The 12,264-nt window shown below is 40.2% G+C and overlaps 1 protein-coding gene across 1 annotated transcript in view; it reads right to left on the reverse strand.

The window, feature by feature from the left end:
- col14a1a (collagen, type XIV, alpha 1a) overlaps positions 1 to 12,264 on the reverse strand; it is a 127,902-nt gene that overhangs the window by 6,198 nt on the left and 109,440 nt on the right. The window contains exons 41-45 of the mRNA XM_062398960.1: positions 7,781 to 7,834; positions 7,611 to 7,682; positions 3,712 to 3,747; positions 1,663 to 1,729; positions 1,354 to 1,545 (exon numbers count right to left, since the gene is read on the reverse strand). Of these exons, the coding sequence (XP_062254944.1) occupies positions 1,354 to 1,545; positions 1,663 to 1,729; positions 3,712 to 3,747; positions 7,611 to 7,682; positions 7,781 to 7,834 (421 nt within the window). The remainder of the gene's footprint in view (positions 1 to 1,353; positions 1,546 to 1,662; positions 1,730 to 3,711; positions 3,748 to 7,610; positions 7,683 to 7,780; positions 7,835 to 12,264) is intronic.

Here is a 12,264-nt window from a genome sequence, read left to right on the forward strand (position 1 = left end):
TGGGCTATACAAATCAAATTTGATTGATTAATTGATTGATTGATTGGTGCAAATACTACACATACCAAGTGTCTTTTCATTGTTGTAAACATTTACTTTGCTAAAGCATCAGCAGACTCTTCCACCACAGTTCTACGTCAGTGATGCATTGAAACACTTTGCAGAAAAGTGTTGCTTGAATTATGCCTGGTTGAAATCTAATATAATGTATGATAAACCCACACACACTGTTTTTCAGTCTAATATGAAAGAACCACAAATGCGATCTGCAGATTTTCTATTCTGTGCGTTTATGTCCGTTTTAATCAACTTCATCGATAAAGAGGAAGAAAGGACAATTAACCAGAGAGAAAATATGTTACGTTACCTCTAATAAAAGTATATTCTCTACAGTGTCAGCTTCGCCTTGTGGTATTCTCTCTCCATAGTTTCTCTCTGAGCTATGCAATATTAAGTTTAACATGGATTTTTTTTATGTCAACGCTGGTTTCTTTCGTTGGGCCTGAGCACAGTTTTCTACCTAAATTTGTGTGGCTATCTTACATAACATCTGTGATAATAACATGTCTACGTTTTATAAGCCATCCATCTTATGTAATATTTGTCCTACTCTGGTTTAATTTCAGCCTGTAAACAAAGTGATATATCTGTGTGTGTGTGTGTGTGTGTGTGTATGTGTGTGTGTGTGTGGTGTCTGCGGCTCCAGATAATAAATGTTACTGGAGAGAATCAAAGGTCTGAGTTGTGGAGGAGGACGTAACCGCTGGACATTTCCTGACAGAAGTTCTGCTGCTCGGCTCCCCTCGCCCTGTGTGTGTGCAGGCTCGCTCAGACTGTGGTTCTTCAGTGTGGGCTGCATGTTTTAGTGATGAAGCCTCATAAAGGCTGGTTCTTGTCTAAGGGCTGGTGGCAGAGGAATGACTTAATGGATGTTGGAGTTATTGTCTTCTGGTTTGGACTGAAGCTTGTGGGAGCTCTGACGTTCACTGGGAGTTTGTGTGGTGAGATCAGGCTGCACCGTGAAATGCACCAAACAAGCAGGTACATTGAAGATCCAACTGGAGAAATACACTATTTCTTTCAAAGTAAAAGCCCTATAGCAGACAGTGATTTCCATTATAATGCTAAATAATATTAGAAATAATTTGGGGCAGATAATTATGCAACTAAATGTAGACATCTATAATCAAAGTTGCATCAGAACCAAAGATTCGTTTTTTGTAATGTATTTTACAAATTAATCTTCCTTATCCAAGCCTAGTATCTATATTTCAATGGACTTTGACCATTGTATAGAAAATTAGAGGGGAAATAAGATATAAATATATGGTTGTAAAAACGTCTCCCTCTAACCTCTCTCTCCTGCTCGTCCACTCTGACCATTGGACCCAGGGAAGCCTGGTCTGCCTGGCGATCCTTGCTCTCCCTGGGGTCCCGGGGTGCCTCTCCTACCCTGCTCCCCTGGTGGTCCTGGAACTGTTCGGATGGAGACCGCCGACTGGGCGGGGATCTGGTTCAGTACGGAGTTATAGCGAGACAAATGGCCTGCAAGAGATGGAAGCATAGGATTCAGATTAAGATGATGCTTTTGATGTGTTTTTTTATGACAAAAGTATATGTATAATTGCTTGTGTGAATGTTTAAATAGAAGCGATAACTCACTCTGGATGAGCTGTTCACACACTTGTCGTGCGATGGCGCGGACAGCAGCCTGGGATTGCACATCTCCCTTAGGAACGAACAAACACACACACAGTTCTTGAGATGTGACAACACGCAACCACACAGTAGATTGATTCCACTTTTTCTGTCAGAGCGACCACAGGAACATTGACTTCCAGACCAGAGGTTGATAAATTAGTGGCCGTGTGTTTTGTGGGTGTTTTAATGAGCGTACTGCACCTTTATTCCACATTCTGACATCCCTTTATGTAAATAGGACAGAACAGATCGCTGAGAGTATCTGTGAGTCACACAACTATATTATACAATATACAACTAAGTTTCATTATATAAATATCTGGGAAAAGCTGTTGACTCTGACAGTGGCTCCACTGAACTATGGTGTGTTTCTAGATAGCACGTCTACATTTTATTACAGCTGAAATTAGCCGTAGGAAAGTGTCAACATATCAAACTGAACGGCTGGAGTTTTGATTTTTATTTGACAATGTTACGGCCAATTCTTGTTTCAACTTTAAAGGGACATGTCACCAATGTGGTAAAGTACTGGAAACTATCAAAGTGTGTATGGGCATCTATCATCTATTTTTACAACAAATGAGACCATAATGTACAAAATGATCATTATGCTGTCTTTAAGAAGACTTGAAACTAGAGATAGAGACCATACACTTCTGTTTACAAACGGTGTTGGTCATTCCTGAGAGTACAGGTTTGCCTCACTTTCTGGATCTGAAGTCTAATTTTCCAGTTTTATTAGATCCCTATTGAGAGAAGAACCTTACTTGATATTTAATTTAGGATCTACTGAAATTCAATTTTAATCTAAGATGATAACTGAACTGGATTCTTACGTTTGGACTCTGAATTGAAATTGAAACTGGTTCCTAAATCTATTAAAATAGCTTTTCCATGCATTCAGAAATGAAGTTAACACTAAAATAATTAGTTCTGAGAGTGTAAAGGAGATTTCCTAAATATGAAAAATGAATAACCCAAAGATTGTCAAACAAAGGACACTACTACTAAGATGCATTAGGGGAAATGTAGGATCAAGTGTTTTTGGAGCTGGATCCATACAAGAGAATGAAGATTTGAGTCACTTGATAAAATTTGAGAATTTTGTTTTTTATACAGATTTGAATCCCTTTCATTTTCATCCTTTTAACTAATTGTTTTGAATTGTGCTTTTAGACTTTGAGTTTATTACACAGCACCTTGAATCTTATGTGCTTTATAAACAAAACTGCTTGGCATTGTGTTTAGAGCTGCCTTGGTCTCAACTCTAATATAAGATGTATAACATTATAAGAGTACAAATTCTTTAATCAAAGCGGCCTCGCTGCTTTGTGAGGTTTAAAGTGTTTATAATGAATTCAACAGCTGGCAGCCTCCTCTTCTGCTTTATAGTAATCATCACCATTCAGTCGTTTGATGTGACTGTGTAGACAAATTCATTAGGAATAAATGCTTTATCATAAATGTTTAATTTTCCCCTGTTCAGTTATTGCCGTATAAAACACCAAAGCCTAATTCAAAGCCAAACAACCCCACACAAATTGTATAACACAGACTTTATGTTGAGCTCTGCACCAAAAACAAACTGCAGCGAGGTACCAACGTCCCCATTAGTTGATAAAAATGTAGCCGAATCAGAAATTACCGGTTTGATTCAAGCTGGCAAGTTGCTCGTCTCTGGAGCTCCTCGCGAAGCTACTGTGTCAGCAAAAAATCACTGCAGCAAATTTGAACCGTGAACACTGATTTGATTTGATTTGCTCTAATCGAGGCTGAGGGAGAGAAATAAAGTGAACGTTTGTGCAAGAGACAAACGGGAAAACAGTAAATGTGTTCTGCAGCGTAATTGGGTTCCTTCAAAACAAGGGTGCGGAGCATTAGTGAGAAATTGCCGGTGATCTACTCCGGCGAAATAACGATATTTTCACAGCAAAATGAAGCCGTGAAACCTGATTTGCTCTAAACACACAAAGGTGTGAGGTGTGTGTGTGTGTGAGTGGAAGGACTTACTCTTTCTCCCTTATCGCCTTTGGTACCAGCAGGTCCCTGGAACATAAAAGCACAGGAGGAGAACAAACATTGGACTGGGATGTGTACTCAGAAACAGCCTTATTCATCTCTCTTTCCCTCTCTCCTTTAATTCCCCCACCCCATTATTAGGGCCCAAGCACTGACAGGCACTGACAGACAGTGAGGCCCTATTGAAATTGTAAGGATTATAACATATTTTTTTCAGGCAAATTAATTGGCTTTTTGAGGGCTTTAACACGCTCAGATTCTTACCAAAATTTGCAGAAAATTTGAAAGTGTTGAAAATTTACATATTCTGGAGGAATTTTTAATGGGCGTGGTAAAATGGCTCAACGGAGCCCCCCGGAACGTGTTCACAACTTGCAACTGCTTGATGACACTCTCTCTGGGTTAGAGTGTAAACAGGTCTTGGGACTTGATGTGAGTAATAATCAGACTTTGCTCTAGCATGTGAACAGGAACATGAGAGAATATCATAATGTCAATAATGTCTTAAAGAGTCCAGTCAATAGTCAGATTATTGGTGTCCATGTCAATGTAGATCATCATTATGTCTTGTGTCATTCTTATATAAACATATTATAATTTATTCATGTATTTCATGTATTGTGGAACATTTGTTCAAGTCAGGAGCTGTTAACTTGTTGGACTTTCTACTTTATTTCTTTGAAATGTCTATGTGCTTTGGCCTTTGAACCACTCCCCTTTTAAAATTAACAATAGTTTACACAGTTAAACTGGAGCCAGTCGGGCTCATATGATTTAAGTGGTCGTACAAAGGCGTTTTGTTTATCTGTTCAAGAAAGTCGTTTTTGTCCTGAGTGGCAACACTGTAAAGCACACACATGCATATCTGATCACAACACACACTCAAAACCCAGCCAAGCACATAAAGCCTGTGAATGCATATAACTGTGTAATGCAATGTAATCCGCAGGCTAATAAAAGACAAAAAAATGTCCTGGCAACAGAAGCATGTGTCGATATGATGAATCAGTTTGATGTTACAGCTTTTGAATAAAGGCCTGTTTATCTTGGAGGGACACGTCCTTGACCACTGGCTGACTGGCTGCGTTCATGTGTGAGTGTATATACACAGTACATATAGGGATAGACCTGGCGTATCACATGCATTATATTGCAGCCTGTGTCAGAATTTGACACAGCTGTTGAAGTGGAGCGGAGGTCTCCACAATAAAGGTCTCCCGGATCTCATAAATGTCTACTGTCTTACTAGGGCAACATGGAAAAACTGAATTTAACTTTGTTGGAGCCAAAATAAGTATCAAGACATAGGACACTATCTCTCTCCGTATCTCTCTCTCTCTCTGAAAACGAAAATCTGATTTCTTTTGTTATTCTATCAAATTAATGTTCCCACAGTGCCCTGTCTCTGCCAAAGTGAAGTAGATGTTTTCTCAATCAAGATGCTTTAAAGTTTAAAACATCAACTCTCCACAGAGTGTGTATGATGACTTGAATCACTGGAAAGAACATTTGGAGGAAGCAGTACTTTGTCGGGGTTGGACACACACCCAGGACACCACCGAGTGCGATGACAAGCTGATGAACCTGTGGTTCCAGCTGTAAATACAGAGGTATGCACATCTGGTGACAACTGCTGTGAGTTTTGGAAAAGTGTGGGTCAATGAAACAGCAGCTTCAACTTGAAATTTATAATCCAAACGTCTAATGAAGGTTGGTTGGTGTGACATCTGTCTCATCTGGCTCCTCGAAACTTGGATCAGTCGACTAGAGATTTGAGACTTTCTGTACAAAACACCAAACATAAGTTCTATTTTGCGTTATGAATTTTCACTACATTTCCAGATGCATCGTGTCTTTCCTGAAAGAGAACATCAGGTTGAGCTCCTGCAACTTTTAATCTTTCTTTATATCCCATTTCGTCTTCAGTGGATTAAACTCCCTGTCCTTGCACACATTTTTCAGTGCAGTGTCCACTCTGACAAAAACTGTATGGAGTGCTCCACAAGGTAGCCTCAGGTCAGCTGGAACACGATAAAGCAAAATGCACTATTTCCCCGCAGATTTAAATGGCTGCTATTCTGATAAGACCCTCTTGTTTAAGCATTACAAACATTATCTTGCAGCAGCAACCTGGCAAAGGGTTACAGAGGCTGCAACGGGATCTGAATCAGCAAGTCGATGAAAAGTTTGAAACAAAAAAGTTGATCAGGAGTTTAAAACTGCAGACTGTTTGTGTCATAGCTCCATCTGCATACACATTCATATGAGGCATCTGTGTCTGTCGAGGTTTTGGAGATGAGGCAGATGCGACCTGCCATTGGTCTTGTGAGTGTGTTTGTGTCTGGGTGTGGGTTGGTGGAGAGAGAGTGTCGGTTAGTGATTTATCGCTCCCCCTCTCTGAACCAAACTTTGCTGCCGGCCTGAAGAGCTGACCTGAGACCAGATTAGCTGTCACCAACATCACAGCATCATCTGTTCCTGTTAGCATTACACAAGGCTTGGAATGCAACATCTCCTCCATCCTTCTCCCGGCTTGTGATGTGTCACTTGCACATCTTCCTTCTTCTTCTTCTTTTTGCAGAACTGAGCCAAACATGACTCACTGCACTTTTACAATTAAAGTTTAAACCTCAACAGATCGTCCTATTATAATTGTGGCACGTTGTTGTTGTACAGTGTGAATGCACAGTACAGGCTGTCTGTGTCTGATGGATGGTGCATCAAATAAATCACATTCACTTTTGGCCTTGCATGAAGCATTTAATCTCTACTTCTCCTGCAACTCTCAAAACACACTTATGTTGACATTCTGCACACTCACACAACTGATACTTCAGTCAGCTACATGTGGTTTCACCACTGAATTCCTCATTAGCTCAGTGAAGCACATTAACACACGTTTACCATGCAAACTTTGGTATAAACCTTGTGTTTGCATTACTCGCATATTAATACTTTGGCCCACCTGGAAATATAGTACACAGACATTAATACAATGCGGCTGCACAATGCAGCTTTTCTGTGTTTCTGTGTATTGAATGGCGCAGTAGACCCGCTAGGCTGCCCAACCTATTATTATTTATATATATATGTATATAACATGTATCATCTAAACATCAGTGAGATTAAGAATGAAGACATTGATAATCAAAAACCAATCAAATATATGTATGGCCCATTAATATGCATAGATGTGTCCCACATTATTTTTTCTTAGCTCTCACCTTATGAACTCAGATTTGTCTTTTGTATCATCTACAGACATCAGCTAACTTATGAGTAAATGATAGCTGTTAGGGTTAGTGTGTGTGATTTGAGTCCAACACTAACAGGCTGGTTGCAGTTCCAGAGAGAGAGCTCAGGAAGTGGAACAGGACAAGGAGGAGAAAAACAAACAATCTGCAAAAGCACGAGTTCCTTGTCAGTTTTTGAATCGAACCACAGTGTTATTTATATTTAAACAAAACTGCGGCTCTGATGTTGCTGTTCCTGCTCTGTAAGTGCAGGGAAGCGTGATGAGAGAAAAACATCCAAAGAGGAGAAATCCGAAGGAAGAAGAGGAAGTGGTGAAGAGGTCATGTCCTCCTCGTTTCATCGTTAATTTGGATATGTGGTGTCAAAGTCTCCTGAGCAGATTCACACTGATAATGTGTCAGAGGAGTTAACAAGCTTCTTTTCAACAGAACAAAATAAACACGCCTTTCAAGCTCCTGACCCTTTTTTGTGCGAAGGTTAGTTATTGTGGTTCAGATCAGTTCACGGTAATAAAACAGGGTCAGCCCACACAGCAAAAATTCTGCGTATCTTGCAACTGAGTTCATGTCTCACACAAAATATATACACAGTCTATACATAAATCTACGCAAAATAAAAGAAGAAAAAACACTCACAGGAACCCCTTGCTCTCCTTGGGACCCGGCTGATCCAGCTGATCCTGGAGGCCCAGGTGCACCCGGGGCTCCCTGAGAGAAAGAGACAGAGATGGAAGAGGAGCAGCAGGATCAGTAAGTGTGAGGATGAGCTGCCAAGAAAATGACGCTGAGAAAAAAAAAGGACTTACAACGGGTCCAGAAGGTCCTTGTCGTCCTTGTGTTCCAATATTTCCTGGAAGACCCTGAAAGGGCAGGAGAGAAATAAACAACATTTATAAAATGTTAGTTTGTGCACTTTCCTAAGTCTAGGTGGAATTTTGTTATGGACCAACCCTCTCGGGAGGCGCCTGGGAGATTTCTCACAAGTCTCCAGACTAAACCAACACTAACAATGTTATTTTGTGATGCAATTAACATCCAGACTTCTGACGGAAACCAAAATTAGCAGATGTTGCATCTGCTTCTTCTACTGCTGTATGTCACACCTACCATCCGCCAGCAACTGCCCTGAATCAAATGTTTGACTGTGCGAGACACAGCAGCTTCCTCCTGACTGTACGGATCTTCACTGTAGGACTGGCGACTGGTTATCTGAGTCTGAGTCGCCTCAAGGTGAGTTAAACCCTCAACCACTAATTTAATGTCTTCTCCATGATGCTATGAGAAAGAAATATCAGCTTTCACTCCAGAAGCACATATTACGATTCTATGGGCTACTTGTATGGAATAACAACGTGATCATGATATTTCATAACGTCTTTATATTTATGGGCCATTCAGATTGAACAAATCCATTGATATTAACACAAAGTTTGGAAACAGATCTCAGCATAAGATTGTTCTGGAAAACCGTTTAACTTGAGGTTCAGCTAATTCTGTTTGCTCGGATGTCCGTCGCACTTTGTGGTCACATATTGAGGCTGATACCTTTTCAACAGAGACACTTCTCATATGGTTCCTGTGAGGGTCATCATAAATTAAAAACAACAAAAGGACGTAGGAATGAACATGTGATGCCACTGATGGACACGATGAAAATGTATAAGGTGGAACTAAAATGACCATTCTGCAGCTGCATGCCCTAAGCCAACCAGTTCAGTTTCACTAAATAACCTTATCAGTTCATCTTTGAGTAACATTGAGCCTTAAACATAATACCTCCGGCCCCTGGCTTCTGGCACAAGCTGCAGTTTGCTCTTTGCTTCCTTAGCATGTGTACTGGATGTGTGTTAAGTCCTGCTTATACAGTTAGTCATCCCATTCAGTAAACAAAAGAGGGATGACATACTGTATCTCCGAGGGGAATTCCTCTGGTGTTACTTCCTATGCTCTCGCCAAAGCAGCTTTGCTAAATTCTCCTGGGAATCTTTACCTTCCAAATAAATACAACAAGAGTAAGTGTTTGACTGCACAACAAAAAATCGACATTCTTCACACACAAACATAAACATGAGCTCCTCTGAAACCCTCAGCCACATCAAAAACCTCCTCGAGGGGAGTCACTCTGGAGTCACCCAGTAAACACTCACTGTGGTCGACCAGAGGCCTGAGCTCGTACCAACACTCACGTCAGACACGTTTTACTTTGAAATCCCCTCAGACTGAGCAGAGGCACGTCTGGAACAAGCATCGCCAGAATCCTAACACAGAATAAAGGTCACAAACTTCCCTACAGTGAGGCAAACAAGCATTTGATGTGGTACTGGGACATGACTTGGACTGTTGTCACACAATAAACACTCCAGTAAATCATAGTAAAAGCTCAATTTGTGGACGTATTTGTGACACAGTTTATGGATCCACAGCTGGAGCATCATGCAATGTCAAAATAGTCACACGCACACTATATTACATTAAAATCCAGACTTTTTTTTTCATTCGAGGTTCGAATAAGAAGATCATCCTCTCAGCTTCTCTCACAGGAGTCTGGCTCATGAAAATGCATCGCTGCCGTTACATTTTTCCGAACTGAGCAGCATCAGGTTTATGGTCTGACCCGTGGTCTCCGAAATTGGGGCGAGGCTAATCTAATTCAGAGTTTTGTATGCACGCCGAAACAGCCAGTAACAGTGTGCAGGTTCTCTCTGTGTGACCTCTATACAGAGAAACTGCACTTTTTTATTCGTATACCAAACTTTCTTTGCAAAGGGCTTTGAGCTGAGCTTGGCAGCTCAGGTACAAATGTGATGTGAACTGTACCTGCTCATTGTTGGATGATTTACTAATCAGCATATGTCTACTAGTTTTTACCAGCCTGGATTCATGATCAAAACCAAGATCTATTCAGCTGAGACAGCTTTGCAATGCAGGCATCAATGACAATTTTTCCCTTGATGCAGTTCTCGTGTCTAAGGTCTGAAATAAAGCTCAAATCCACAGTAAAGTGAAAACACTGCTCCAGAAGATCCTGAAACGCTACATCAGGACTCCACAGGATACTACATGTGTTACCATGATGCTACTACAATTGAATAATGCACTAACCCCCCCTCGCAAAGCCAGGTTAAGCCAGAGCAGAGGTCGAAGCTGTTGACCAATCACAACAGAGTGTGAGAGAAGTTATGCGTTTTCTTAACCTTTAAATAAAAAATGTTAAATATCAAAGTGAATATGTCTTCTTTAAGTGTGATGTGGGCAAATTAAGTTTGAGATAATTACTGCTACTGTACAATCTTGTTTTTTTTATTATTGCTTGTATACACCTCACAAAACGTTTTATACTGTGTGTGCGTGAGTTCCTACGAATCACGATGATATCTGTGTTCTCTTTTCCCTCTTCTACAAATCACTTGACACAGATGAGTGGTTGGGATAAATTCCCATCAAGCAGCAGGGATTTTAAAAACGCTGGTTCTTGTTCATAATTACTGTTCAGTGGGATACATTCTACTTTCTAGATCGCTGTCAAGTCAATAAAGCAGCAATAGCTGTGGCATTGATAACCTCTTATCAGGCTTCACTGCAGCGCCCTCCGTTCTGTTCCAGTGCATACAGTGAGAATAATCACTTTAGTGTGACTGCACCGCCGGAGGCATCAGTGTGTGACACTGCAGTTAATTCTGCAGAAAAAAACCCCCCACTGATTTGAGATGTTTCCTCTCTTTTATGGAAGATAAATTATAATAACTTCTCTGTGATTCTAAAAAACACAACCATTGTATTTTCTCTATTAGCCTCCACACTGTTAAAAAATATAATAAACACAACTGATCTGTAGCATTGTGAGAATGAATATAGGAGGCTGTGTTATAATCAGTGGTGAGAAGAGGACGTCAATTGCTCCTTGATTAGTAATTCTTACATGATTACCCTCGATAATTACAAGCCCTGCATCAAGTTAAACGGTGCAGTCGGCTAATATGAGAATTCCAACATGACTACATTCAGTTAAATAAAGAACAAGGCTTGATTTAATAAATGTTATTGAATAGTGCTTCTAAAATAAATGATTTAGTTGGTCACATTTTTGCTTTGGTTTATCTTATCAGAGGATCTGAGAACCACATTTACACCAACAAAGAGAGCATGGATAAAATCTAAAAGTAAAATGTTTAAAAATTATGTGTGAATGTTAGAAAATCTAAAAATAATAAAGGTCAGCTTCAGGTTGATGGGATTCAGTTCGCTTTTTTCATCTTTATCTTTTAACTTTATCTTGAGTAAAGCTTTTTTTAACGGAGTTTGGGAAGAGTTTATCAAATTAATTAAATAGCAATTAATTAGCACAGAAGACATAATGTTTTCCCTACATTTACAAGTCTGCTGTGACTTCTTAAATCAAACTTGGAAATCTTCCCATTGACTCAATACATACGTTGTTCTTGGAGCCAGCCTGTAGTGACAATGAAGGCACATTTAAATCCTTCTTTAAGAAAACTCTGCAGTGGCATCCATGTCCTCTGTTCAGATCTGTTAATAAAGGTAACATGCACTTTTTGATGGCACTGCACTAGGTCAACGTGAGCCTGTGTACATCCTGTGATTTGGAGTGAGAAGAAAAAGGATGGTGTGTTGGGCACTCAAATAAATGTAAGTGGTAAAATGGTTTGTATTTCTAAAACACTTTTCCAGATTATCGACCACTCAGAGCGCTCTTTAATACAAGTCCCTTTCAGCCATTCACACACACAATCATACAGCGATTCTATACGCAGGGCTTTTTCTATTACACACCATTCATACACTGTCAGCACGGCCGCCAGAGTCCAGTATCTTCCCCAAGGACACCTGGGAAAGCAGACTGGAGGATAAAGGGAAGGAGACAGCGACCTTATGGTTAGAGGAGGACTCTCTACCTCCTGTCACCCGTCAGTATTTAGGGGGAAGCAACATATACTGACTCACCACTAAACGTAGAGTTATCAGGTATGAATTTAAAAGTCCTAGAAATGTCAAAAGAATGAAACATGTTGACAGTTCCAAATTAAAGTGCATGGCTACACTTTAGTTTACACCCTGACAGGGCTTAGTACCAAATTCGTTGACTACAGACTTATGACACAGAGGGAGTGAGCAACACTATCACTCCGCCATATGGAACAGCTCTTGATCCTGAAGTGAAACGTATTTGAGATGGCTTTTTAGCCAAATTGGGATGTAAGCTGGACGTCAATTAGAAAGTCAGTAGCTGCTATAGGCACGTTTAACAAACAAAAGTAAAATTCAGTTATGT

The sequence above is a fragment of the Platichthys flesus genome, chromosome 11 (assembly GCF_949316205.1).
Source record: "Platichthys flesus chromosome 11, fPlaFle2.1, whole genome shotgun sequence".
NCBI classification, from domain to species: Eukaryota; Metazoa; Chordata; class Actinopteri; order Pleuronectiformes; family Pleuronectidae; genus Platichthys; species Platichthys flesus.